Source organism: Tinamus guttatus, unplaced genomic scaffold (genome assembly GCF_059628265.1).
Source record: "Tinamus guttatus ecotype Peru unplaced genomic scaffold, ASM5962826v1 Tinamus_guttatus_pri_ptg000588l, whole genome shotgun sequence".
NCBI classification, from domain to species: Eukaryota; Metazoa; Chordata; class Aves; order Tinamiformes; family Tinamidae; genus Tinamus; species Tinamus guttatus.
In genome coordinates, this window is record NW_028289122.1 from 259,914 (window position 1) to 285,112 (window position 25,199).

The window sequence follows — 25,199 nt, forward strand, 5'->3', positions numbered from 1 at the left end:
AGACAGGGTGAGAAAGGTGGAGATGGGCACTTAGAAACTGCACTGCTCTGCTCTCAGCAGGGCCTGCCTCCTTTTAGGGCACCATATGAGCACGATCACGCTCTAGCTCAAGGAGACCGGTGCACAGGAAATCTGGGAACAAAACATAACAGACAAATGAGATGTCCCGACTCTGCGCATAAGTGACTGTGGATGCATTCCTCTAAGGACTCAGACTTGAAATGTGAAGGATTTGTCCTTTGGGGAACACTCCCGAGGAGTGACAAGGACATCTCAAAGAAACTAAAAACTACTGTTCCTCAAACCTCTTTGCTTACTTGGGAGTAAAGATGCTGAAAATTTCATCTACATTTTGAATGGATCTCACCTGCCAGAAAAGGTAAAACATCCAAAAGTGTGGCCTCCGTTCCCCACTTTCTACTACCGTTCAGCACAGACAGCTCTCGAGTTGAGGTCTCTGCTCCTCACAGCACACTCAACCAGTGAAAATGGAGCTCAAGCAAAGGAACTGCACTAAGACACTCTTACTAAAGAGAGGCAGTGGTGGGCAGTGTCATAAAAGAAATGACTTTGGAATTTTATTTCTTGTAAAGTCCCTCCTAACTTTTCATTGTTTTCTGTTCCTTACACAGACCCACATAACTGCAGGGAGCTAATGTCCAACAGCAGCTCCCTCAACGAGTTCCTCCTCCTGCCATTCGCAGACACACGGGAGCTGCAGCTCTTGCACTTCTCGCTCTTCCTGGCCATCTACCTGGCTGCCCTCCTGACCAACAGCCTCATCATCACAGCTGTAGCCTGCGACCACCACCTCCACACCCCCATGTACTTCTTCCTCCTCAACCTGTCTGTCCTTGACCTAGGCTCTATCTCCATAACCATGCCCACATCCACGGCCAATTCCCTGAGGGACTCAACAGACATTTCCTACTTAGAATGTGCTGCCCAGGTCTTTTTCTTCTTTTTTTTTTAGTAACAGCAGAGTATTTTCTCCTCACAGTCATGGCCTATGACCGCTATGTTGCCATTTGCAGACCCCTGCACTATGAGACCCTGCTGGGCAGCAGAGCTTGTGTCAAAATGGCAGCAGCTGCCTTGGCCAGTGGGTTTCTCCATGCTCTCCTGCAAACTGGGAACACATTTTCCCTACCCCGCTGCCAAGGCAATGTGGTAGAGCAGTTCTTTTGTGAGATCCCCCAGATCCTCAAGCTCTCCTGCTCAGATTCCTACCTCAGGGAAGTCGGGCTTCTTGTGATTACTGGCTGTTTAGCCTTTGGGTGTTTCACTTTCATTGTGCTGTCCGGGGCTCTGGACCGAGGGACAAAGTGTATTTACCACACACAAACTAAACAACAGGCGTATGCAGTAGTACTGTTTCAGCTCTCCAAAATATGCCTGCAAGCTTTTATTACTCCCGTTTTAGATTTCCCCTGGAGTAACAGAGCTGTAGGACATGGTGCGGCCGCGCTGCTGTAGCCGCCCGCAGAGCATCCCCGTCGCTCTGGCTCTCTGCTCGGCGCCGGCCCCGTCTCAGGGCAGCTCTCAGTGCCCCGCGGCTCGGCAGCAGCAGAAGGCTCTGCGCAGGGCTCGCAGCGCTGTCCTGAGCCGCCCCAGCCGTCGCGGGGGAGCCGCAGCGGGCGGGAGAGCGCTGGTGCCTGTGGGGGAAGGAGAGCCGTGGGCGAGGGGCTGCGCAGGGCAGGGCGAGCGCCTGCCTGTCCCCCACCCAGGGCTTTCCCGAGGCTCCTGGCCTGGGCATGGCAGCCCCAGGGCGCTGCCTGCTGCCGGCCTCAGCGCCGATCGCTGTCCCAGCACGGGCTCCCCATGCCCAGGAGGGCTCTGCCCTTGGCTCCGTACCTGCCTCTACCTCTGGCGAGTGCCTGAAGGAAGACGGCGGCGTCTCCTGCTCCTGGGGCTCGGGGGCAGCCTGCGTGGGGAGAGGGAGGACACAGAGCTGTGTGATATGAGCTGGCCATGCTCAGGGTGCTGCTGCCCGGGATGGCCGGGGGAAGGGTTTGCTGCGGGGGCTGCTGCGAACGAACGCGAGTCCCCACGGGAGGGAGCGGGGGCTGTTCGGCAAGGGGACAAGGTTGTCTTGGGGCTGTAGCAGCAGGGCCGCGGTGCGGGCTCCGATGGGCGCCGGGAGTGGAGGTGGCTGGCGTGTGGCACAAGGGGGCTGGGCGGGTGGGTGTGGAAGGGGCTGCTGCTGGGGCTGCCCCTTCCCTCCTGGCTCCGCGTCTGTGCCCCAGGATGCAGGGGGCAGAGGGCACGGCAGCCCTGCGCCTTTGGCTCCTGCAAAGGGACAGCAGGCAGTTTCCCCGCGGCAGACAGGCCCATGGGTAAAGGGCTGGGGGTGGCAGCTTCCAACCACATGCAGGGGGACACGTGGCCGGGGGCAGCTCTGCACAGCCCCCCTGCAGCCCCCCAGCACTGCTCGTGTGGCGGCTCCCTTTGGGGTTGGCTGCTGACGACAAGCTCCCCGCTCACCTGCTGAGGACGCCCTCCGGGCAAGGCAGAGCCGTCTGACCCGGCACCTTCAGGCAGCCGTGTTCTGACAGGGGGGCTGTCGCTCCCAGCACAAGGGCCCGCGGCCAGGGGAGAGGCCTCTGCCTCCTGCTCTGTGGGAAGTGCTGGACTGGCAGCTGCATTTTCCACAGTGTCCTGGGGCTCTTTGAGTGCCAGGGGAGCGTCGGCCGTTGTTCTGCTGGTGTCTGATGGAGCGACCGATGCATTTTCTCCCGCATTCTGCAACTCTCCAGCCAGAGGAAATGCTGCTGCCTCGGCTCCCTGGGGCAGTGCTGGGGTGAGAGGCGAGCTCTGCAGGTCACCGGCTGCCTCCCTGGCAGCATCTTGTTCCTGGATGCTGTTGGAGCCAGACAGCTCCGTGTGGCACATTGGCGGGTCTGCCAAAAGGCTCCTGAGGCTCGGTGTGACCCAGTGCATGCACATGCGGTTGTTACTCTCCGTCTGGTCCCATTGCAAGAGCTCTTCCTCAGCCTCCTCTTCCTCATCGCTCCACTCCACTCGCTCATGCTGCTGTGCTCCCACCTCATGATGGCCCTTGGGGGCATGGGCGCACAGCCGCTCCAGCACCTCCCACTTGGAACTCGCGTCCTTGAGGAGCTCCACTCGCGTCAGCTCCGGTTGCCACAGGTTGTGGAAGGAGTTTCTGGCGCACAGCTGAAGGGAGAGAGGGGGACTGGTGAAGGGAGCTGGTTTTCCACCAGAAAATGCCCCTGTGGCCATGTCAGCCCTGGGACAATGTGGCTGTTGCAGCAGGGCACAGTGGCTGGCCTCAGCACAGGGAGTGTTTCCAGGTGCCCAGCCCATGCCTTGCACTCACCTCCTTAGGTCGAACATTGAGGCATCCTGACACTGTCAGCGAGAAACGTTTCCCCTTGGCCTCCAGTTCCTGGCCCTCGCTCTCCTTTGGGCTCAGCTCCTTCCTTTCAAGGCTGGCTTCTCGCAGTTGTGCCAAGCTCTGTCCAGTGCGTGCCAGGCAGCTCCTCTCGAGCTCCTCCAGCGGCTCCGTTGTGACTGAGAGCACGGACAGGTACTTTGCAGGGTTGTCTCTGTGTATGCGCTGCGGCGCGTCTCGAATGCAGCAGAGGATTCCCAAAGGCTGCTGTTTTGAGGCCCGCCATGCAGGTTGCCCCCGCAGTGGCACCGGCCCATAGCCACTGCCCCAGGAACGTTGTGTACCGGCCGCCAGGACCTTCCTTTCTCCACGGCAGACACTGCTCTCACCACACTCTGCGCTCTCCCTCTGGGCTGTGCTTGCCAGTGCTGCTCGCGCCATGGTGTGCGCCAGTGTCCTCTGCAGCACTGCTCCCCTCAGCTCCCGGCCATGGGCCGCACTTGTGTCCTCAGAAGGCCTCAAGGCTGCGGACACGAGTGCCAGCAGTGCGTCCAGCCATGCTGCGGCAGGGGATACACAGCTGTGCAGGGCAGGGCTGTGTCTCTCGGCACTCATTTCTGTGCAGACCTCTGCGAGAATGTTGTCAGCCAGGGCAGCGAGCTGAGGCTGGAAAGCTGATGTGGACTCCAATGAGGCCATTGCCTGTTGGGAGCTGACAGCGATGGCTCTGGCAGAGCTGGCTGGTCCCTCTGCAATGTGGGGGCTGCTCATCTTTGGATCTTTCAACGCCTCTGAACCCCCTCTAGCCATTGTCTCCCAGCATAGGAGCTGCTCGAGGCCAGAGGAGGATGTTCCTCCTTGGACATTCTCAGAGGTGGCCACTTGCCATTCAGGAGGCTGCAGGTTTCCAGCATGGGCCACTGATACCTTACTTAAGGACTGAGGCAGAACCTGTGTTCCCAGCACAGAGAAGGAGTGTCCTGGGAGCTGCTGGCTTTTCATAGGAAGAGTTTTCTTCCTGACACCATCTTCTGGCACCATCCTTGGTTTTCCCAGCACAGAAGACCGAAGTCTGGCCTCAAGCAAGCAGTGGTCATGCTCTGGAACTGCCCGGTGGGGAACACCAGCATCTCGCTTGGCTTTTTGAAGGGCAGGCAAATCAAGAGGCATGGACTCTTCCAGTCTCTTCCCGCACTTCAGAGACATCACAGCACCCCCAACAGCCCCTGAGGGTTCCCTGGCAGCAGTTTCCCTGCAAGTTATTGCCACTGTCTCTAATCCCTCCATCACCACGTCCACCAGTCTCCTGGCCACATCTTCCATATCAATGGCATTGGTCTTGCACCTGGCAGAAGCTCTGCAAGGCTTTTCTGGAGCAGGCAGCTTCTTTTTCCCTGTAGACCCTGGTGTTTTACATGCAGGAGCTTCCAGGCCTCCATGTGCCTGGCTGGCTGCCCTGGCAGTGCGCGGTGGTTTGGGAGGCAGATGTGGCACCTCCGCTCTTAGCCCAGCTCTGCTGGGCAGGGTCTCCCTGAGCCTCACAGGAGTCATCTTCAGAAGGGCAGCAGAGGGATGAACAGCTTGCAGGGTGGAAAGAACATCATTGACAGTGTCCTCTGCCATCTGCAATGAAAGCGCACAGGAGAATTCCCGATGGCCTTTGCTCCACTCTCCAGCCTTCCACATGGAACCTTCCTGTGGCCCCTCCTGCCCTTCATGACCGCAGTGCTCTCCCATGCACACGGGCAGCTGGAGCCTGTTGCCAAAGGCTGAGAGAGGCCTCTGGAGAGGGCTCGTCACTGTGGGGCAGGCAGAAGATGGGCACATGGAGCAGCACCATGACCCAGCGTGAAGCTTGGCCTTGCAGAGTGCCGTGCAGAGCACGCGCTGCTGCTGCTCTTCCCTCCACTTCCCGCCTGCTTCCCGGCAGCTCCACGCAGTCAGGCAGGGCCTTTGCTGGCCTCGCTGCTCAGCTCTGTACCTTTGCAATGGCCTGATCAGCATCTTCAAAAGCCTGGGTGTCAGACAGCAAAGGCCGCCTGTCCTTTTGTGGGGACGAAGTCAGGGTCCGCCTGCGTCGCCTCGCTGCGTGCGGCTCCTGCTTGCCCACCTGCAGGGAGAAGGAGGCACATGATGGAGAGGGTTGTGTTGCTACAAGCAGCCGCTGCGGCCTGGGAAGCCCCAGGCCCATGTCGAAGGGAAGCTCATGGTCAAGCACAGCCCAGCTACACGTGATTCAAAGAGGGTCTCTGATCCTTCGCACAGGGCTCCCAAGGATCCATATGGGCTTTGGAGCATCCCAGTCATGCTTTGTGTTCGAGAAAATCCCCACAGCCAGCAAGAAGCAGCCCCTGGCCAAAGGAGGTGAGGTCTGGCTGGCTTGGCCCACCATCCTTGTGCTCTCCATGCAGCTCCCATCCCTGCTGCCAGCCTCCCCCTCCAGCCCCAGCACTCACCTTCCTTGTGCGCTTGCTCCTGGCAGGACGCCCATTGCTGGGCTGGGAGCAGGCGTTCGCCTGCCTCTCCTTCTCCATCTCCAGGGCACTCGCTGCACCTGGGGACTTGCTGCTCTGGGACCAACACGAGCTGCTCCTTCTGCTGGAGCTGCTGTCCTCAGAGTGCGACCCCGAGGGTGATGCTCTGGCCCAACACAGCCTTGGTTGCCATGGGCACTGCCCCATCACAATGGCCTTGGGGACATGATGCCACCCCCATCACAAAGCCCTGGCCGTTGCCATAGGGACTCCCAGGAGTATGTCCTGGTGGTGGCCAAGGGCACCCACATCTCATCTCAGTGCCTTAGTGGTCAGCAAGGGGAGGCCTTTTGGGTCCCTGTGCCATAGTTTGGCCATCCTCACGGATTTTTATTTGGGGGACCACATGCGTGTTCTATCTGCTCTTTTTGGCACAGTGGACACCATGCTCTATACCGCGATCCCACTTGGAGCTCTCCAATTCTGGAAGAAATGAACAAACGGGAGGGAGTTCAGCCACAGGGGACAACAAGTTGGTCAGGGGCTGGAGCATGGGGCGAGGTAGGAGACCTGAAAGAGGGATGTTTGTTCAGCCTAGACCAGAGTAGGCCAGGAGAGATCGTCCATGCTGTGGCACAAATACTTTGTGGAGGGCACAGAGCAGTGGGATTTTCTTGGAAGGCAACATTAATTGCATGGAGAGACAGCAGGGAAAGGGTGGACAATGGAAAATCTGCAGCGTATGACAGGATTCACAAGACTTCCGGTGTTGTGAAACCAAAGACCTTTAGAGTTAAACGCAACTTGTAGAAGCTCCTGACCTCCAGAGACAGCCCCGCCATCCCTGCCTGGCAGCACGTGGAGCCCGGAAACCCGACAAACCATCCAGATGATCACGCACTGGTCATGCACAGAGCCGTCCAGAGAGCTTCTTGATCATGCGCTGGCCATGGGGCTGCAGCTCCCGCTCTTTCCTGCTCAGCCCCCCACCTGCCCACAAGACATTCTTTGCTACTGACCTTAGGGCTGACCTCCACATCTCCCCCTTCCTTATTTAGTTTTTATTTGAGCGGTCATCACTTGATTGATTGATCATACAATTAACCATTGTACACATGATAACAGACAAGGTAGACAATTAACAACAAGCAAAATACAATTAACTCAATAATCAAAAACTTTACAATTTGCGTCTTCCAAAGCCCAAACTGTCTTAACCAAGAAAATATTCCTATTAAACATGTTTGAAAGGGATTGTCTGGTGTTGACATGGCTAACGTTACCCATATGTTTCTTGGCTGTTTGACCCAGTTTGGGACAAAGGCTGCACAACTGCTGAGGAAAGCCAGGGCCGTACACATCGTGATGGGACCCATCTTGGTTTCCTGTGTGTCAAAACAAAATCATAACCCCTTCCCCAAGTTACTAAGTCTTTTGGACCTTCCCACTTCCCTGTAACTAGATCTTTTATGGTAACTTGTGATCTCGGCTGTAAATTTTCTGATGGTTGGCCAAAGTGTTGAGTAACTCACCTGCTCATCTGCTCACCTGCTATGTTACGATTTAAAAAAATTAAATACATATAAAGCTTTATCCAATCTTTCTTGGGGGCCATCTCTCTGAGCTCCCCCTCTCTGTTTAATGAACATATTTTTTAGGGTCTGGTGCGAGTGTTCAATAACTGCCTGCCCAGTAGGAGAATGAGGAATATCGAAGATATGTTGAACGCCCCATTGTTTAAGGAAGTCCTGGGTTTGCATAGCGCCATACACAGGCTCGTTGTCTGCTTTTATCATTTTTGGAACATCCATGACCGCAAAACATCTTAACCAGTGCTTACACACATCCCGACTTTTCTCCCCAGTATGTGACCATGCGTGAGTAATAAAGCAGGGTTTGGCTCAGCGATTTAACAAAGTCCATAAATTTCACAATTGGGCCATCAGCAAAGGATTGGCAACCTCTCAAAGTGTAGCTCCCTCCAAGCGCTTCACCAGGCCTTCGACATTTAAGGAATCTGTTCCAACATTAAGATTTAGAGTTGTGAATTTTTAAAAAGCCACGGTTGCAGCTACCAGCTCCACCAGCTGTGTGGAGCCTGGTACTTGAACCTCAGTTTGCCGCTCTGCGTCCGCTGACGTTTTCCAGGCAATGGCAGCCTTTTTAGTTTGTCCTGATCCATCTGTGAAGACAGTAATACCTGAAAGGGGAGTTTGCTGCCAAAGAGACCTTGCTAATAAGGGAATGTTAGGAAGTTCTGACCACAACATATGCAGGGGATAGTGAATGTTCATCTGTTCTGCAAAGTCTGCTAAAGCCATCTGCATGATTAAATGTTCTGCTAATAATCATTGCAAATTTTCCTTGGTTGCAGGAAGATAAATGAACCTTGGATCGCTGCTTTTTAATATTCTTAAGTGCATTCTTGCTTTCTGAATTAACTGTGCATATTCTTCTGTTGGGGTGATAATTTCTTTTTGACTGTCCATGAGGTAAAAAGATCCATTCCAGCACTCAAAGTGGATCTGTCAATGACCCATACGGCGCGTGAATAAGCGAGCTGGAGCTGGCTTGCCTCCGCCTCTCGGCCTTTGGGGCAGTTTTTCTTGAGATGGCCATTCTCTCGCATTGAAAACACTTCCCTTCCTCTTCCTTTTAAGGCGGGATTTGTTTTTTCTCAGTGAAATGCACCGCCGATGCATACATGACTGGCATAGCTGTTAATATTTCTAAGTTCCCCCGCTGAACTGCCTCTCTGCTAAACATTTCCAGCTATTCGACCCTTGATCCCCTTTTGTAGTCTCGTTATGTGGGTCTGGGGCTGTAAATCATGTTCCTTCTCCGGGTCCCTGAGGCCTGGGTCGAACGGATGGTCGCATGAAGGATCAGCCGCCCCAGCGTACGGTGGTGCTGACGGTGCTGCTGCACGTGGCTGATTGCTTTTGTCCCCCTGAAGATCCCAGGCCGTTTTCAGGGCAACCATGATCTGCCACCAGATGCTCACATGTTTTACTATGACTGTATCACCATCCACCATCGTCTCCTTAAGGCGCTTTCCGAGTTCTTCCTACACCTCTCGCTGGAGTGTGCCTTCCTTCGGGAAAGTAGGTACCTTCTCCCGAATCCACTCTAGTAGAGTGACTAAATCCTTCCCAGAAACCTGCCGGTTCTCTTCGTGCACCACGCGCTGCAGTGCATCCAGGCTGTGTTTCTGCCCTTGAGATATTCTACCTCACGTGGTTCCCAGGATGCTGTCCTCTAATTAGGCGACGGGTGCACACCGGAGTTCTTCCTGCTCCGTTCCTGGTTCAGCTGGGGTACGCTGCCGGGTTCGGGCTTTGTGAGCTTCCCCTGTGTTCTTGCCCCAACTTTGGGCGACATTTGCAGTGTCTGAAGCAATCGTGGTCTTCGGTGTTGTGAAACCAAAGACCTTTATTTAAACACAATTTATAGAGCTTCTGACCCCGGAGACAGCCCCCGCCCTGCCTGGCAGCACGTTAAGCCCCAAACCCAACCAACCCATCAACCAGATGATCACGCGCTGATCACATGTGAGGCTGTCCAGTGAGTTCCTTGATCATGTGCTGGCCAGGTGGCTGCAGCTCCCGCCTCTCCTGCTCAGCCCCCCATCTGCCGAGGGGACATTCTTTGCTACTGACCTTAGGCTGACCTCCACAGGTGGTGACTTGTGTCTGGGGCCAGGGCACTGCTCTTCCCTAGACCCTCTCCTGGGAAAGCACTGCAGGAGCAAGCACACCCTGGAGAACAACCTTGCCGATGTCCCTGGGACCAATGACAGGGTCCCTTCTGTGTGAGAACGTGACATGCCAGCAGCAAGGCCATGGCTGCTGTTCGTACTCGGAGGTCCTTTCTGCCTGAGTAGCTGATAGACCCAAACTTGTGACTCTGAGGACACTTATTGCTCTGGATAGTCCAGAGGGGGCTCTTAGCTCCCACAGGCTGTTGTGATGTTACCTCAGTGTCCAGTGGTGACAAGGCAGAAAAGGCCCATGGTTTGGATGTTGGTTGTGTTGGCCTTTCTGCCTCAGGACCTGGTAGGCCAGCAGCAGGGAAAGGGCCTGGATGTTTGTTAGTGAGGTCACTGCTGTGCCAGTCCCTGATAGGTTAGCAGCAGGGACATGGCCTGGATATTGGTAGTGAGGTCACTGCTGGGCCAGTCCTTGATAGCCCAAAAGCAGGGATGTGGCTCTTAGGGTGACTGTGAGGTCACATCCTTCTCTGTAGACTTGACGTCATCAAGAGGCTCTGGGTTGCTGAGGTTTCTTGTGACGTCACCTCTGTCCCTGCTGCTGTTAGGCCAGAGCCAGCTGAAGGTTCCAGGGCACATTGTGAGGTCACTGCTGCCGCTGTGCGGGATTGGCCAGCAGCAGAACCAGCCCCAGCCAAGGGCCTGTGAGGTCCCCTCAGTGTGAGGAGCTGATCAGAGGACGGGGCTGTGACATGGACTGTGAGGACGTGTCTGTCTGCAAGGAGGACAGGCCGAAAATGCGCTGGCCATGCAGGGCTGTCCCCAGAGCGAGTCCTGGAGATGGAGAAGGAGCAGCAGGCGAATGGCTGCTCCCCATCCATGGACGGGATCCCTGGAGCGCAGGAGCGCACAAGGCAGGTGAGCGGTGAGGCTGAAGGGAGAGGCGGCAGCAGGGATGGGACCTGCACGGAGAGCACGAGGATGGTAGGAAAGGAGACCTGGGCCAAGACAGCCTGGCAGGAGCTTCTCCAGCAAGAGAAATGCCATGGCATTTCCTCTCACACAAAGCAGCCCAACGGGCACTCTCTCTATGTACCTGACGCTGGTTCAGGAAGAACAAGGAGCCACTGAAGATGTTCATGGGCCTTGACAGCCATCGATGAAGCCACCCAGAGATCCTCATTAGTCAAGTGATGAGATGAAGAGGAATTCAGGAGAGGAGAGCTAGAAGGGTTTGAGAGTGCAGAACCTGGAGGAGAGACATGGTGGGGCCGGAGTGCCTCCCATTTATGCATCACCCTGGGTGTAGACAGGATGGGCCTTCCCTACAGCCAGTGCTGGAATGTCTGTGTTTGGGTACAGGATGGAAACCAGGATGCCCTGGGGCACTTGCCCAGCAATCACTCCAAGGGACATGGTTTTCCTGTAGGTGACCTGCTGTATCTGCTAGAGACATGTGGTTGTGCTGGACACCCCAGGCATCAGACAAGGCCCTGCCAGCGCTTTTCTGTGACATCAAATCAAGACTCTGCATTGAATTACAAGAGCTGTTGGTTAATCCTGGAATCTTCCCATTCCTCAACTTCACAGGGAGTGTCGCTGTTGTCGTAGTTGGCATCTGGGATCATTTCAGATGGCCAAGACAGCCAATTTCCCAACTCGTGCTGTAGGATGATGCAGGTCTCCGAGTAGCTCCATCAGAGCAAGCAGGCACTGACACACGCCTTGCACCTCCTCAGTCTCTTCTGCTGTCACCAGGTGTTTCTGTGGGAACTGCTGACTCTCACCCTGCATCTCCAGTGACTGTGGTGGAGCTTTGACAAGGAGCTCGTGGGCAGATCTCTGTGCTCTGCTCACTTCAGTTTTGGCAAGGGGAATCCCACCATTGCTGTATTTGAGGAGTTTAGAGGAGGGATCCGAATACAAGCTCAGGTCCAGGCCTAGACGGGTACTGCCCAGATTGATATTTCTGAATCAGCACCTGGACCATCTGCCAATTAACTCCTATTTGTCCACTCCTCAGTCTCCTGTCTAGTTAAGGGATGTGAAATGAGGCTTCCAGAGTGGGGTATTTCCAACTTTCATAGATAGTCATCCTTTGATGCAATAAATTGCCATGTTGGAATAATGTCTCTCCAATCATTAGCAAAGGACAACAGGTGATTATTTCAGTTTATTGAAGTGCACTTTTCCCAGGAGGAGGGGGCACAAGGGACAGAGAAATTGGTGAGTTCAGCTGTTCCTCTGCTCCTGAGCGGGGCCAGGCTCCTGGGATGGAGGCAGCTCGTGGCAGCCTGGCAGCACTGCCCAGAGACAGCCGAGTGCAGGAGCAGCTCCTGTGCCAAGAGCAGCAGGGCTGCGGGCACTGCCTGCTGCTGCAGACAGCAGAGGAGAGAAGGCAGCGAGGGATGAACGGTGGTTTGGAGCAAGGGGAACAGAGCAGAACTCAGTGCATGGCAAAATCTTCACAGCCATTTACATGGTGAGTGTCTGGCTGCAGGACAATGTTTTTGAGCTTTCTGGAGGGGACTTCTGCTCTCAGTCCATGCCATTATGCACTGGGTTTTTAATAGTCTCTCTCCTGGATTATTGAGGGCAGAGCAGGCTGAGGAGATGCTCCAGGGCAGGCGTTCCCTGCCACTGTCACAGGGACAGAGCATCCTGCTTCCTTCTCGCAGGGACGTTGCAGGGGGTGAAGGCAGGGAGTGCAGCCAGGTCTGTTCTTCAGAGCAGTGTCCCTGCGCCTGCTGTGTGCCCGGGGCAGTGACTCTGCAGCCTGCGAGGGGCAGCGCTCAGCCTGCCTGGGGAGCTCCCCATGGGCCTCCTGGGAGAAGCTCTGCATGAGAGGAGAGACACCTGGCAGGGATTAGGGCAGTGAGGGATTAAGAGGTCTGGAGAAACCTCAGCAAGCCACTTCATCCCCACCTTAGATTGCAGATAGCATCACCATCATCATTGTGGCTTCGGAGGACTTTATGTGACCTAGTCATTACAACCTGCGGCCACAGAGCCAGGAGGTTTCTGCAGGGCAGAGCTGAACACATAGAGGGTGATACGGGATCTGTGAGCAATGGCAGGGACAAGACACAGGGACAGGGGAAGAGCTGCCGGCAGGGACAGCTTCAGGCAGCAGAGAAGGGCAGGGAAGGGGCAGGAAGTGCAGGGCAGGAGCTGCCTCCTCTGCAGCCAGATCTCCATCCATATCCAGGGGCATCTCTCCTGCCACGGGCCCATTTCCTGCTGCCCCACCAAGGGGCTCAGAGTCACTGCTCTGTAATATCACCCTTTGTGAGGTTGCATGTCCAGCTGCGTACAGTGAAGGCTCTCCAGGATGTCTCTCTGTGCTTCTCCTTGCCTGCCTTGGTAGCAGTGTCATGGTCTAGCTCCTTGTTTACCCTCCTGTCCAGGATGCTCCTGTTCCTGCTCTCAGCTTTCTGGGGTTGGATGTTTTCCGCTGCAGTTCAGGCGCTGATGTTGCAAGCTGTGGAACAGAGGGGTCTGCAGGGAAGGAGCTTTTCCATCCCCCTTCAGTCCTGTGCAGCTCCATGAAATGCAGTGCACAGGGCTGGGAAATGAGCTTATCTCCCTTAAGGAGAGCCCATCCTCACTGCTAAGAGAGACCCGTGAGGAAGCTGCAGAGATGCTGAGGGTATGGAAGTGGTGGGGAGAATCTGTCTACGGGCTGCTGAAGAGAGCCCTGTGTGCTCTTGGCAAGAAGGGGAGTGAGGAGACTCTCTTAGGTGTATGGGGAAAGAGCGAGAAATTGAAAATCTGCGTTGTGAAATGGGACTCCTCTGCCCTCTGCAAGGTCTGATCTCCTGTTAGGATAGTAGAGGAGTGTGATCATCCTCCAGCATAGAACAGCTGGGAAATAGTCTAAGAGACAAATGAGATGTCCCTAATCTGCACAGAGCAACAGTGGATGATTTCATCTCTGGACTCAGTAGAAATGCCAAAGAGGTCTATTTTGAGGAACACACCCCAGGGGTGACAAGCACAGCTCCAATCAAATAAAAATATTGAACAATTCCATGAAACTCTGTTCCTCAAGCCACCCTCTTTATATTTGGGAGGGAAGATGCTGAAGGGCTCGTTGATGTCTTGAGTGGACTTCACCTGACAGAAATGGTGAATGGTCAAGCTCATCACCTCTGTTCCCTGATTCCGAGTGCTGCACAGCAGGGCAGACCCCCTGGAGTTCAGGGGCTGAGGTCCCTGCTCCTCGCAGCACACTCAGCCAGTGCAAAGCAGAACTCAAGCAAAGGACTGAGAAAAAGATCCTCTCAGTAAAGACAGAGGCAGTGTGAGAGTGCATGGGGGGAGGATGTATGAAAAATGAGCAACTAGAGAGTTTTTTTTTTTTCCTTGAAAAGTTAATCCTAACTTCTCAATGTCTTCTCTTTTTTGGACAGTCCCCAATGACACGAGGGAGAAAAATGTCCAACAGCAGCTCCCTCAACGAGTTCCTCCTCCTGCCATTCTCAGACACGCGGGAGCTGCAGCTCTTGCACTTCTCGCTCTTCCTGGCCATCTACCTGGCTGCCCTCCTGGTCAACAGCCTCATCATCACAGCCGTAGCCTGCGACCACCGCCTCCACTCCCCCATGTACTTCTTCCTTCTCAACCTCTCCCTCCTCGACCTTGGATCCATCTCCACAACTATCCCAAAATCCATGCACAATTCTCTGTGGAACATCAGGGTCATTTCATACTTGGAATGTGCTGGGCAGGTCTTTTTCTTCTTTTTTTTTTGTATCTGCAGAGTACTATCTCCTCACAGTCATGGCCTGTGACCGCTACGTTGCCATCTGCAGACCCCTACACTACAGGACCCTCCTGGGCAGCAGAGCTTGTGTCAAAATGACAGCAGCTGTGTGGGCCAGTAGCTTTCTCAATGCTCTCCTGCACACTGGGAACACATTATCAATCCCACTCTGCCAAGGCAATGTGGTGGAGCAGTTCTTCTGTGAGATCCCCCAGATCCTCAAGCTCTCCTGCTCACACTCCTACCTCAGGGAAGCTGGGCTTCTTGTGGTTAGTGTCTGTTTAGGGTTTGGGTGTTTCACTTTCATTGTGGTGTCCTACGTGCAGATCTTGAGAGCTGTGCTGAGGATCCCCTCTGAGCAGGGCCGGCACAAAGCCTTTTCCATGTGCCTCCCGCACCTGGCCGTGGTCTCCCTGTTTCTCAGCACTGCATTTTTTGCCTACCTGAAGCCCCCCTCCATCTCGTCCCCAACTCTAGATCTGGTGGTGGCCGTTCTGTACTCAGCGGTGCCTCCAGCAGTGAACCCCCTCATCTACAGCATGAGGAACAAGGAGCTCAAGAATGCCTTAAGGAAAGTGATTTCATGGACATTTTTCAGCAGTGGTAAAATTGCCACATCTCTCCACAAATGACTCTTTCTGTATCCCAACCAGATTGAGTACTGTTTCGTCGTGTTAATTTTATTGTGTCTTTCATTTGTAATAATAATGGTTATCATGTTGCTACACAAGTTCTTGGATTCGTGGTATTTAGTCTGAGACTGCTCACCTAATCCATTAAATTGTGTCGAATGCTGGATCAGGACAGGCTCCCTCAGTGACTCCTATATAATAGAAAAGGTTCTGTCCAGTGCACTGCCTGAAGGCTGGACTTCCTTTAAAGCTGGTGTCAATAATAAGCTCAAGAAACTGCATACCAGGAGGGCCTGCTGAGCTGCTTGCTCCATGGGTTCAGCATCAAAAACTCATCATCTTGTAATGATCTCTACAGAGATCAAGGGGTGGATTTGGGAAGCACTTATCAGTGTCCAGGAACAGTGTAGAGGTTGAATGGTGCTGCATTTACATGGCCAGAGCTGTGACACATGTTAAAGCACAGTGTGAGATTCCTGTCTTTCTGGAGGGGAAGCTGGAGATGCCAGGAGAGCAGGGCGTGGAGCCTCACAAGGGGAGAGGTCCTGTAAGGTGGAGGCACCTAAAGGTAACACACTAAACCCAGGTATCTGGGGGGCAAGGCAGACCTCAGGATCCAGAGGTGTACCTGGACACAGCCAGTACCCTCAGAAATGCCCGTAGTTCCTCCCAGCACCTGACACATCCGTAGACTCCTGGGGGGAATCGAGGCCACAAACCCCCTTTGGTTGAGTCTGCTTCCCTCCCTGAGCAGAACAGCAACAGTGGAGACACCTCCTGATCCCTGTGTGCTCAACTGCCCCTTTGCTCCAGGAAGCAGCACCGTGAGCTCAGGGTCTTGTGGGGAGAACAGGGAAGGGAATGGTGGGAACAGGCAACAGAATAAGAGGAGGGATTGTCTGAAATGACAAGGAAGTGGAACTGAATGTGAAGGGGCCTTGGAGGGAAAAATGATGACAATCACTCCAATATAATACTGGTGCACTACAGCAAGCTCCAAGACCCAATCATAGAATCATAGAATCATAGAATGCTTAAGGTTGGAAGGGACCTCTAGAGGTCACCTAGTCCAACCCCCTGCACACGCAGGGTCACCTAGAGCACGTGGCACAGGACTGCGTCCAAGCGGGTTTGAAGATCTCCAGAGAAGGAGACTCCACAACCTCTCTGGGCAGCCTGTTCCAGCGCTCTGCCACCCTCACTGTCAGGAAATTTTTCCTTAAGTTCCTGTGGAACTTTTGGTGCTTCAGTTTCCAGCCATTTCCTCTAGTCCTATCAGTGGCCACCACTGAAAAGAGACCAGCACCATCCTCTGCACTCCCTCCCTTGAGGTACTTATGGACACTAATTAGATCCCCTCTCAGCCTTCTCTTCTCCAGGCTGAACTGGCCCAGCTCCCTCAGCCTCTCCTCATAGGGCAGATGTTCCAGGCCCCTGATCATCCTTGTGGCCCTGCGCTGGACTCTCTCCAGCAGCTCCACATCCCTCTTGTACTGTGGAGCCCAGAACTGGACACAATACTCCAGATGCGGCCTCACCAGGGCTGAGTAGAGGGGCAGGATCACCTCCCTCGACCTGCTAGAGATGCTCTTCTTAATGCAGCCCAGGACCCCATTGGCCTTCTTGGCCACGAGGGCACCCTGCTGCCTCATGGTCACCTTGTCATCCACCATGACACCCAGGTCTTTCTCCGCAGAGCTGCTCTCCAGAAGGTCAGTCCCCAACCTGTACTGGTGTCTGGGGTTATTCCTCCCCAGGTGCAGGACCTTGCACTGGGGTAACACTGTCCATAGGATTTCCTCTTTTTTTGTTTATTTAACATAGCCTTGAGAGTCCCATGGACACGTTCAGTAATGGCTTGTCCAGTGGGGGAATGCGGTATACCTGTAATGTGTTCTATACTCCAGTCTTGTAGGAAGACAGAAACTGTTTGTGAAACATTAGCAGGACCAGCATCAACTTGAATTCCTTTCGGAATGTCCAGAGTGGCAAAACCTCTTAACCAGAGGCGAATTACAACAATAGATGGGAACTTTAGGATAGTGGAGAAGGCACCTACCTGGATTTTCTATCATTGCCCGTCCATTATATTCGCTCTTAAGGAAAGACAAACCTTGGAAGCGGGAATTAGAACACAAAGAGACAGTCAAAACTCCCAGTGGAGAACTAGAAACATTTCGGTCACTGCGACCAGAACACCCCCACAACCCTCTTACAGCTGAATGGGGTTTCCCTGAACATGCTACTTACTGTAAGTAATAGTAGTAATAAAGTAATAAAGTAAAGTAATAAATAACTTACTGTTACTGAGGCACAGTAACTTACTGTTACTTACTGTAAGTTACTTAGAGGCTAGCCCTGATGGAACAAAAAGATATTTATTGTTTAGCTTGACTGCGTTTAAAGAAAGGGAACTACAACATTCTGAATGGGAGAAAAAGGACTTTTATCCTTAGTCTGAGCAGTTAAAGAGGTTGAGAAAACACATCAAAGACAACCTGTGCAAACTAGAGAACCGTTTCATTTACTAGAAGCAATCCTAAAGGGGACTGCTCCCCCAGAAGGAATTGCACAAGTTTCAATGGTAAATGGCTATAAAAGGCTGTTGCATTAAATATTACCACTGGTGAAGAAGTAATAGAAGAAAGTGAAGGCAGTGCCCAAGTAGGAGAGTTAAGAGCAGTAGTTTTAGCTACACGAAATGGAGCAAGGTTGTCTGTGTAGGCTCCTAGGCTGTCTGGGCTGGTGCCACACAATGGCTTTGTGGATGGGAAGCTCTTAACCGGGAAGGAAATAGAACCCCAGGTTGGAGCCCATGGGCAAACTAGCACAAGTGTGCACAAAATCCACCCACAGCTGAAGCGCAGCTGGGGCTGGAGCTTTGCAGAGCGTAGGGTCCTTTTCTTGCCCTGGGGTATCTCAAGAGAGCGTGCTTTGGGCCAAAGCTGCCCCCATCCTCTCCTCTGTCTCCTTTCCCTGGCCCCTTATTCCTGTGTTCCAGGCTGCTGGAAGGAGAGAACATCCTGCCCCTCATCAGGACAATGTGGCTTTTGGAGGATGTCAGGCTGCCCTCTGGGCCTGAATCCATAAGCAAGAGACACGCACAGAGGCCGAAGAACCACGGCAGCTTCGTTGTGGGAAGCTGAAGAGAGGGCTGAACGAGTCCAGCAAGAACGGGGCCAGCTGGTTCCCGAGGGGTGGTCGCTGCAGCGTTGCCCGCAGTGACGCCCATCCCATCTCCCGACCCCAGCGAGTCCTTCTACTGCCCCTCTGTGCGATGGATCCACTTGGCTACAAAGGAAACGCTGGTGACGTTGTTGCTTTTCAGGCAGGGCCTTGGGAGCTCCCTTCCCATGCAGAGAGCAGTGTGCGCTCTCCTGAGGATCAGCTTGTCCTCTCTTGCATTCAGGAGAATAGGAGAGAGAATAGGAGAATAGGAGAGGCCGTTTCACCTCTCCTGGGCTCTCCGGAGCCAGCAGCATACAGCCGACAAGTTCCATCCCAATGGTGAGCATTTGTGATTGAGGGAGACATTATCCCTCTTATGAGGAAAGACTAAACAGGCCTGTTTTGGGTGGAGAAGAGATTGAGAGGAGGTTTTATCGACAGGCCCAAATAGCTGAGGGAGAATGTAAAGAGGATGTGGCCAAGCTCTTCCCTGCACCTGGAGCCCGAGAAGACGGCTCTGCACAGACATCGCTGCAGCGGGGATGCTTTTGTGCCTGAGCTCCCTGGGAAACAACACAAAACTCCTGCCTTCCCCTGGGCAGGGGCTGCACGACACGTGCAGCTCAGGAGAGGCTGGGAAACCTGACGGCCTCCACGGAGGCTTCCTGTGGCCCTGGGTAAAGAGAGGAAGGCAAGCGGTGAGAAACGCTGCGGGGCCTGTTGAGCAGGCTCATCTCAGGCTGCTTCCCTCTTGCTGTTCAAGCTGCGAGGGGCCCTGTAGGGCAAGGAGGTGGCACCGTGGAGCCCCGGCCCCCAGAGGACACAACTTACCCGCCGGCCTCCTGAAGCGCTCCCTGGGGCTGCAGGTGCGCGCCCACTGCCACCAGCGAGCCTGCCGAGGAAGAGAAGGGTCGGAAGGAGCTCGTGTGGCTTCCGCGGGGCAGGCGGCTTTGGGGGTGCAGGAGGCAGGGGCCCCTGGTCTGGATGGGAGGCCACGGAGCGCCCACTGCTTCTCCTTGCCCTTTGTGGCCTGCCCAGGGCTCTTGTTCCCCATGGCCCCTGCTCGCTCCCAGCCCCACGAGGCAGCGCTTCCTACCTGCTCTTCCTTGGTGCCCTCTGTTTCCACTAGGAAAACGCACTGCGCGCCGCCCTGCCCAATGGCCGGGATCCTGCGGATGTGGCGGGGATGGGGGCTGTTGCGCAGCTCGGGGAGCCTTTCTGGTGGCTTGGGAGTGCGTGTCTCTGCCTCCAGGACGTTTCGCGGCTCTCTCTCCCGATGGAAGATGCGGGAGAAGGTGTCCACGCTGCAAGAGAGCAGAGAGAGCCCCGAGGTTGTGCAGCTGGGCGGCAGCGTCCTTGCTGAGAGCTGCCCCGGGCACCTGGCAGGGCCCCAGAGGCAGCCAGGCCCTGGGCGGCAGCAGCAGCCTGGGCTGGCATTGGCCTCCCGGCTGCCTGCTGAGCTCGCCCCAGCTGGGCGGGCAAGTGCTCCCCGACGCAGCGTGCGGCTGGCCCTGGAGCAGGGCTGTGCGAGAGCTGCCAGGGGCTTTTTGCCCTCCGGGGAGAGGGTCAGCGCGGGGCAGACACACGCGGGCACGGGCAGCTCCCTTGGCAGGGCCCGGGACACTGCTCAAGGGCAGCTGGTGGCCAAGGGGTGGCCCAGGCAGCTCCTGGCTGCAGCTGCCCCTCCGCAGAGGCTGAAGTGGCCGCTCAGCCCGGGGCGTCTGGGGCTCTGGGGGCCGGGAGGCTGCGCGAGGGCAGCGCCCTGTGCTGGGTGCGCAGCACGAGCAGCGCTCACCTGTCCTGGGGAGCCCCCAGCTTCCTCCTGCGCTGCCCGCCCTGCTCCAGGCTCTGGTAGTCGGGCGCACGCAGCAGGGGAGGTGCCGGGCGCCGCGCAAGCGTGCGCGGCCCGTTCCTGGCGGGCTCGGGGAGCGCCTGGGACGCATCCCTGGCTCCGCTGCCCGCAGCACGGCCTGGCCTCCGCATGTGCGCCATGCTGCCGCCGTGGCCAGGAGACGCAGACTGGCAGGCGCCGCAAGCCAGGGCGACAGCACAGCAGCCCCTTCATTGTGACTGCAGCAGCTCCTCTGTGACTGGGAGCTCCTTGGCAATGGGGTGGGGTGGCAGCGGGGAGGGGGACGGGGGAGCGCCAAGTGCCCCTCTTGTGCCGTCCCCAGCAGGACTGGGCTCTGCTTGTGGCCCTTCAGGCCATGGGGACTCTGCAGTGTGGAGGCCATGGCCACCTGTGCCAGCTGAAGGCCCTCTCTTGGGGCCCCAGAAGTTGCCATATGCCCTCGTGGCTGGGCAGGCTCCTGCCCCCGCAGATGCAAGAGCAGCTCTGGAGATGTGCTTCATCATAACAATCCATCTGCTCCGGTCCTCCTTAAAGATCAAGCACAGAATTAGCTGCTTTAATACAATTCCCATCTCATAAAATATATGTAGGAGTCTTTTTTTTTTTTTTTTCTTACCTGATGTGACCTTCTCATGCCTGGCGAATCTCCATCTGTTCATTCTTTCTGAGAAGCTGGTGGGGCAGAAGATGAGGGAGGCAGTCACCACGCTCAGATACATAGAATCATAGAATCATAGAATCATAGAATGCTTAGGGTTGGAAGGGACCTCTAGAGATCATCTAGTCCAACCCCCCTGCATACGCAGGGACACCTAAAGCACGTGGCACAGGACTGCATCCAAGCGGGTTTTGAAGATCTCCAGAGAAGGAGACTCCACAACCTCTCTGGGCAGCCTGTTCCAGCGCTCTGTCACCCTCACTGTTAAGAAATTTTTCCTTAAGTTCCTGTGGAATTTTTGGTGTTTCAGTTTCCGGCCGTTTCCTCTAGTCCTATCAGTGGCCACCACTGAAAAGAGACCATCCCCGTCCTCTGCACTCCCTCCCTTGAGGTACTTATAGACACTGATTAGATCCCCTCTCATCCCTCTGGGATGTCCCAGCAGCGACAGAGGGACCCAAAGAGCACCCAGAGACACCAAGGTCATCTCGTGCTTCCTTCCCAGCACGTGGAATGAGCACATAGCTTGTGTGCCAGCAATAAACAGGTGACTGCAATAAACAGTTCTTTTCCTCTTATTTCAAACACCTTACATGACTGCTGTCAGGGGGACCATTCTCTTAAGTACCAACCAGCAGTGCCATCTTCTAAGGCACCAGGGTTCAAAGGGAAGGCTAAGCACCGGCTGGGAAGGTGGACTCCTCCAGGCTCTTGTCATTGCAGTTACAGTGGGCAAAACTTGAGCTTGTGTTCACATAACTGAACACTTCTGAGAACGAGATCTTTTCTCTTCATGCTTCCCCCTTCTGCTTACTGCAGCACGGGTTAGAGCCTTGGGGCTAGAGACCCCTATGTGACGGAGAGGTACCCAGAGAGAGCTGTACATCATCAGATGATGTGCCACATGCAGGTTATTTCCATGTGTCATTTGGGTCTCTTGTGCTGTGTTGCCATACTGTGGGATGGGAGTGGGTCCTGAAGCCCTCCAGGGGTGTCTTGGAGGCTGCAAGTGAGTGTCGTGTCCTGCTTGCACTAAACGAGCACCTGGCAGCGGAAGTTGGTGTTCAGCCCCCCATAACCATCTCAGCTTTCCTTGGACTCCTCCATATGTTTTTGTGACCACTTAAGACAAAAACTAACAACTGAAGGGCAACCCAAAAAAGAGCTGCCACCCCAAGTCTTCTCATTGCTCCTCATGCAGGGGAAGGCTTGTGCGGAGGGATTGGAAGCAACTGTCATAGCCACACATGTCATAGCCACAAGGCCCCTGATATCACGGTGCCCCTGGCCCCGGCGCACACTGAGCCATCAGGGAATGTGAGCTCCAGAAAAGGTCCATTCCCCAGGAAATACTTGTGGTACGTAATAGCACTCTAGCAGTAGTGCCATGGAGAAATTAAGAGGAAAGGAGGCAGAGTCACTACAGGCAACGTGAAAGGGAGACCAACAACGTCTTTGGAAGCATGTCTGTGGGGAAACGCAGATTGCTGGCACAGTGTTTTAGGAGCCGGGAGCAGATGAAAATGGGGGTTGTGTTCACACTCACCGTGGGCTGCTCTTCTGATCACATTTTTCCTATCCTGCATTCAGGGAGTGTTCCTGGGAAGTGCCTCTTGCCCCAGGACAGCAATTCTTCCCACAGCATAAGTGGGGCCACATCCCAGGAGGAAGAACTTGCTCTTGCCCTGAAGACCAAGTCTCCTGAGAGGTGAGAGCCTGGGAGAAGGCGTTCGAGCACGTGGGCGAATACTGTGCTCTGCTGCTTGTGGGAGGGAGCTGTGTTTCCTGGACACAAAGACTTTCCGAATTCAGACATGGTGGTTGCCCCCTTCTACCATGCCCTGTGCTTCCTTGCTGCACAGCAAGGAGGGAGCAGGTTTTTGTGACCCTCTTCTCAGGCTCATTTTTCTCTTCTTCTTGTTCTCAGTGGTGCGTTCAAGTTCTATCCGAGGCCCCCACCAAGAGGGGCACGTGCACCTCTAAGACCCAGCCCAAAGGTGACCGGGCAAGAAGAGAGTGGCAATGAGAAGACCACTAAAGGTAATTTAAGACCCAACAGAAGTTTCGTAGAGGTCTATTGGTCCTTTTGCTTGTTGCTAGCTCCAAGGTGGTGTATGGAGCAGTAAAGCTGATGAGCTCTCTCCCATTCCCCGTTTCAGAGAGTCCTCTTGGGAAGCACCTGACAGGAATTTTCCTGGAGCTTTGCTGGCCTACACTGTGTTCCTCTTGCTAGGGAATTCTAGCCAAGGCACAGAGCTTCTGTGTGGCTTAGTAGAGCTGATGAGCTCTCATGGTCCCCGTTTTCAGGGGAAAAGCGCCTCTTTCCCAGTGAAAGACGTTGCGCACGGAGGGTTCGTGGCATCGCAGCACGAGCAGAAGGGGAAGGGAGCAGCAAGTTTCCTGCAAGGTGAGAGCCTGGGGGAAGGCAGTTGGGCTGATCGTGTGCTCAGGTACTTGTGGGAGGGAGATAGTTTTCCCGGACACAAATGTGACCTCTGAAGGATGGTTGCCCTCCTCCCTTCATGCCTGCTGCTTTTTTGCTGCACAACAGTGTGTAGCTGGAAATTGCAAGCCTCTCGTCAGGCTCATTTTTCTCCTCCTCTTTCCAGCTCCGAATACAAGCTCGTGCCAAGACCTCCACCACCAAGAGTGCCCCATCCGCCTCTTACGCCCAGGCCAAAAAAGACCGTGGAGGAAGAGGCTGGTGTTGACAATTTAGAGAAAGGTAAAGTAACCCGTGTCAGGACCTTCCTTAGATTTGGTACGCTTTCGCTTTGTTCTTCTTGCTAGGGAATTGTAGGCAAGAGGGAAATAGGATGCCTGGACTAAAACAGCCCATGGTCTCTCTCCCAATCCCCATTTCAGGGAGCCGTCCTGGGAAGCGCCTCTTGCCCCATCACAGCCGCTCTTCCTGGAGCGTAACTGGGCTCACGGAGACGTCCAGAGCGAGGGAGGAGAGCAAGTCTGCGGTGAGGTGAGAACCTGGGAGAAGGCAACAAGCGGGCTGACTGTGGGAGAGAGACGTGTCACTGGGCCACAGAGCCCTTCTTGACTCGGAAAGCTTATTACCCCCTTCCACCGTGCACCACCTCTGTTTTCTTGTGCATAGCAAGTGTTTAGCAGCATCTTGTGTGAATTTCCCCTCCATCCCTTCGAAGGGGATGGAAGAGCTCGTCCTGGATGTTGTCTGTAAGCCTGTGGGGGACAAGGAGGTGATCAGTAGTCTGCATGGATTCACCCAGGGGAAATGATCCTTCCTCAACCCGCAAACCTTCTAGGATGGAATGACTGGCTGTGTAGATGAGGCGAGAGCAGTGGATGTTGTCTGCCTTGACAAGTAGACCAGGAGCCAGTAATGCGCCCTTGTGGCCAAGGCGGCCGGTGGTGTCCTGGGGTACATTAGGAAGAGCACCAAAACCCGCGTGGACACGATCGAGCGCAGTGTGCTCTAGCTGACCCTGCCTGTGCAGGAGGGTTGGACTCAGTGATCTCCAAAGGTCCCTTCCAAGGGAAATTCACGGGGGCGTGATTCAGCCCTTAATGAGGGTGCCAGGAGAGGCAGTGCAAGGGCCATCCTTGGTGACACAGCACCCTCGGCAGGACATGAACCCAAAACGCTGGTCCAAGCTGGCCTGGCTTTCTGAAGAGTGTTCTTCTTTCCCCCTGCCAGGGAGCCTCCCTCTAACCCGTGCCTGCAAGCGGCTCCTCGCTCGCAAGCGGATTACACCTGAGGAACTGGCCCGGCGAGCGAGAGCGGTGGCAGAGGAAATGGGCAAGACTGCCTATAGAGACGAGTCTCCTGAGAGGTGAGCGCCTTGGACAACGCTGTGCTTGTACGTGGGCTGAGATGTTTCGCTGGGACACAGAGTCTCCCTGTGCTCTGGAAGGTTGTTGCCCCCTTGTCACCATGACCTGGCTTTTCCTGGTGCTGGGCAGGCAACGCAGAGCAGCTTTCCGGGGGACTCTCCTTTCTGAGCATCCTTATATGCGTCCTCTTTGCAGGTGTGAGGTTGAGAGGGCACCGAACAGAGCAGGCTCCAGATCTGGCCTCCTCCACGCTGCAGCAGCGCAAGGTAAAGGCCACCACAAAAGGGAGCACTGCCACTAAGGTCCCCAGGGGACAGGCACATGTGCTGGTCAAGGAGAAGCTGGGAGGTGTGGGTTTGTTCAGCCTCCAGAGGAGAGGGCCTTGGTGCAGGGAGCCCTGTGCGACTGTCTTCAGCTGCGCAATGGCCCTTTCTCCTGATCCATCCTTTCAGGGAGTCCTGCCAGGTGCCTCATTACCCAGAGGAGGCTTCATGCTCAAAAGAAGGCACAAGCTCCTGGGCTGCCAACCATCCAGGAAGAAGCAAGGGAGGTGGCCAAGAAAGCAGTGCCTTCTTCCAAGTGAGAACCCCCGCAGAAGTGCTTTGGGGTGATTCTGGGGTTTTCTGTTGTGTGCGGGAGAGGTTTCCCCAGCACTCAGAATCCATATGAGCTCCGGAAGGGCTGGAGCAGCTGTCATGAGTACTGGGTCTAGAAGCAGCTCATGACAGGGGAAGAAGTCAAAAGGTTCTCTGGGTAACTTCTTAACAGGGCAGGTATCT

General features: G+C 54.9%; 2 protein-coding genes across 2 annotated transcripts; one reads left to right on the top strand and one right to left on the bottom strand.

Annotated features, from left to right (window-relative positions):
• Positions 1 to 655: 655 nt before the first annotated feature.
• On the top strand, positions 656 to 14,935 carry LOC148592458 (olfactory receptor 14C36-like). Its single transcript, XM_088534695.1, has 3 exons — positions 656 to 972; positions 2,813 to 2,820; positions 14,301 to 14,935. The coding sequence occupies exons 1-3, from the start codon at positions 656 to 658 to the stop codon at positions 14,933 to 14,935; spliced, it is 960 nt and encodes a 319-aa protein (XP_088390821.1).
• Positions 3,874 to 10,679, bottom strand: LOC148592459 (uncharacterized). The gene is made up of 3 exons (XM_088534694.1): positions 10,635 to 10,679; positions 4,283 to 4,978; positions 3,874 to 3,879 (listed from the first exon to the last, which is right to left on the bottom strand). Exons 1-3 carry the CDS (start codon positions 10,677 to 10,679, stop codon positions 3,874 to 3,876), a joined length of 747 nt encoding a protein of 248 aa, XP_088390820.1.
• Positions 14,936 to 25,199: the final 10,264 nt, after the last annotated feature.

What these genes read in the sequence shown, in the direction of transcription:
- LOC148592459 (XM_088534694.1), bottom strand. Translation starts at nt 10,679, where the DNA reads ATGAACATCTTCAGTGGCTCCTTGTTCTTCCTGAACCAGCGTCAG. An exon ending in TCTTCCTGAACCAGCGTCAG is followed by an intron (nt 4,979 to 10,634) that starts GTACATAGAGAG and finishes CTTTCATTGCAG; the next exon opens with ATGGCAGAGGACACTGTCAA.
- LOC148592458 (XM_088534695.1), top strand. Translation starts at nt 656, where the DNA reads ATGTCCAACAGCAGCTCCCTCAACGAGTTCCTCCTCCTGCCATTCGCA.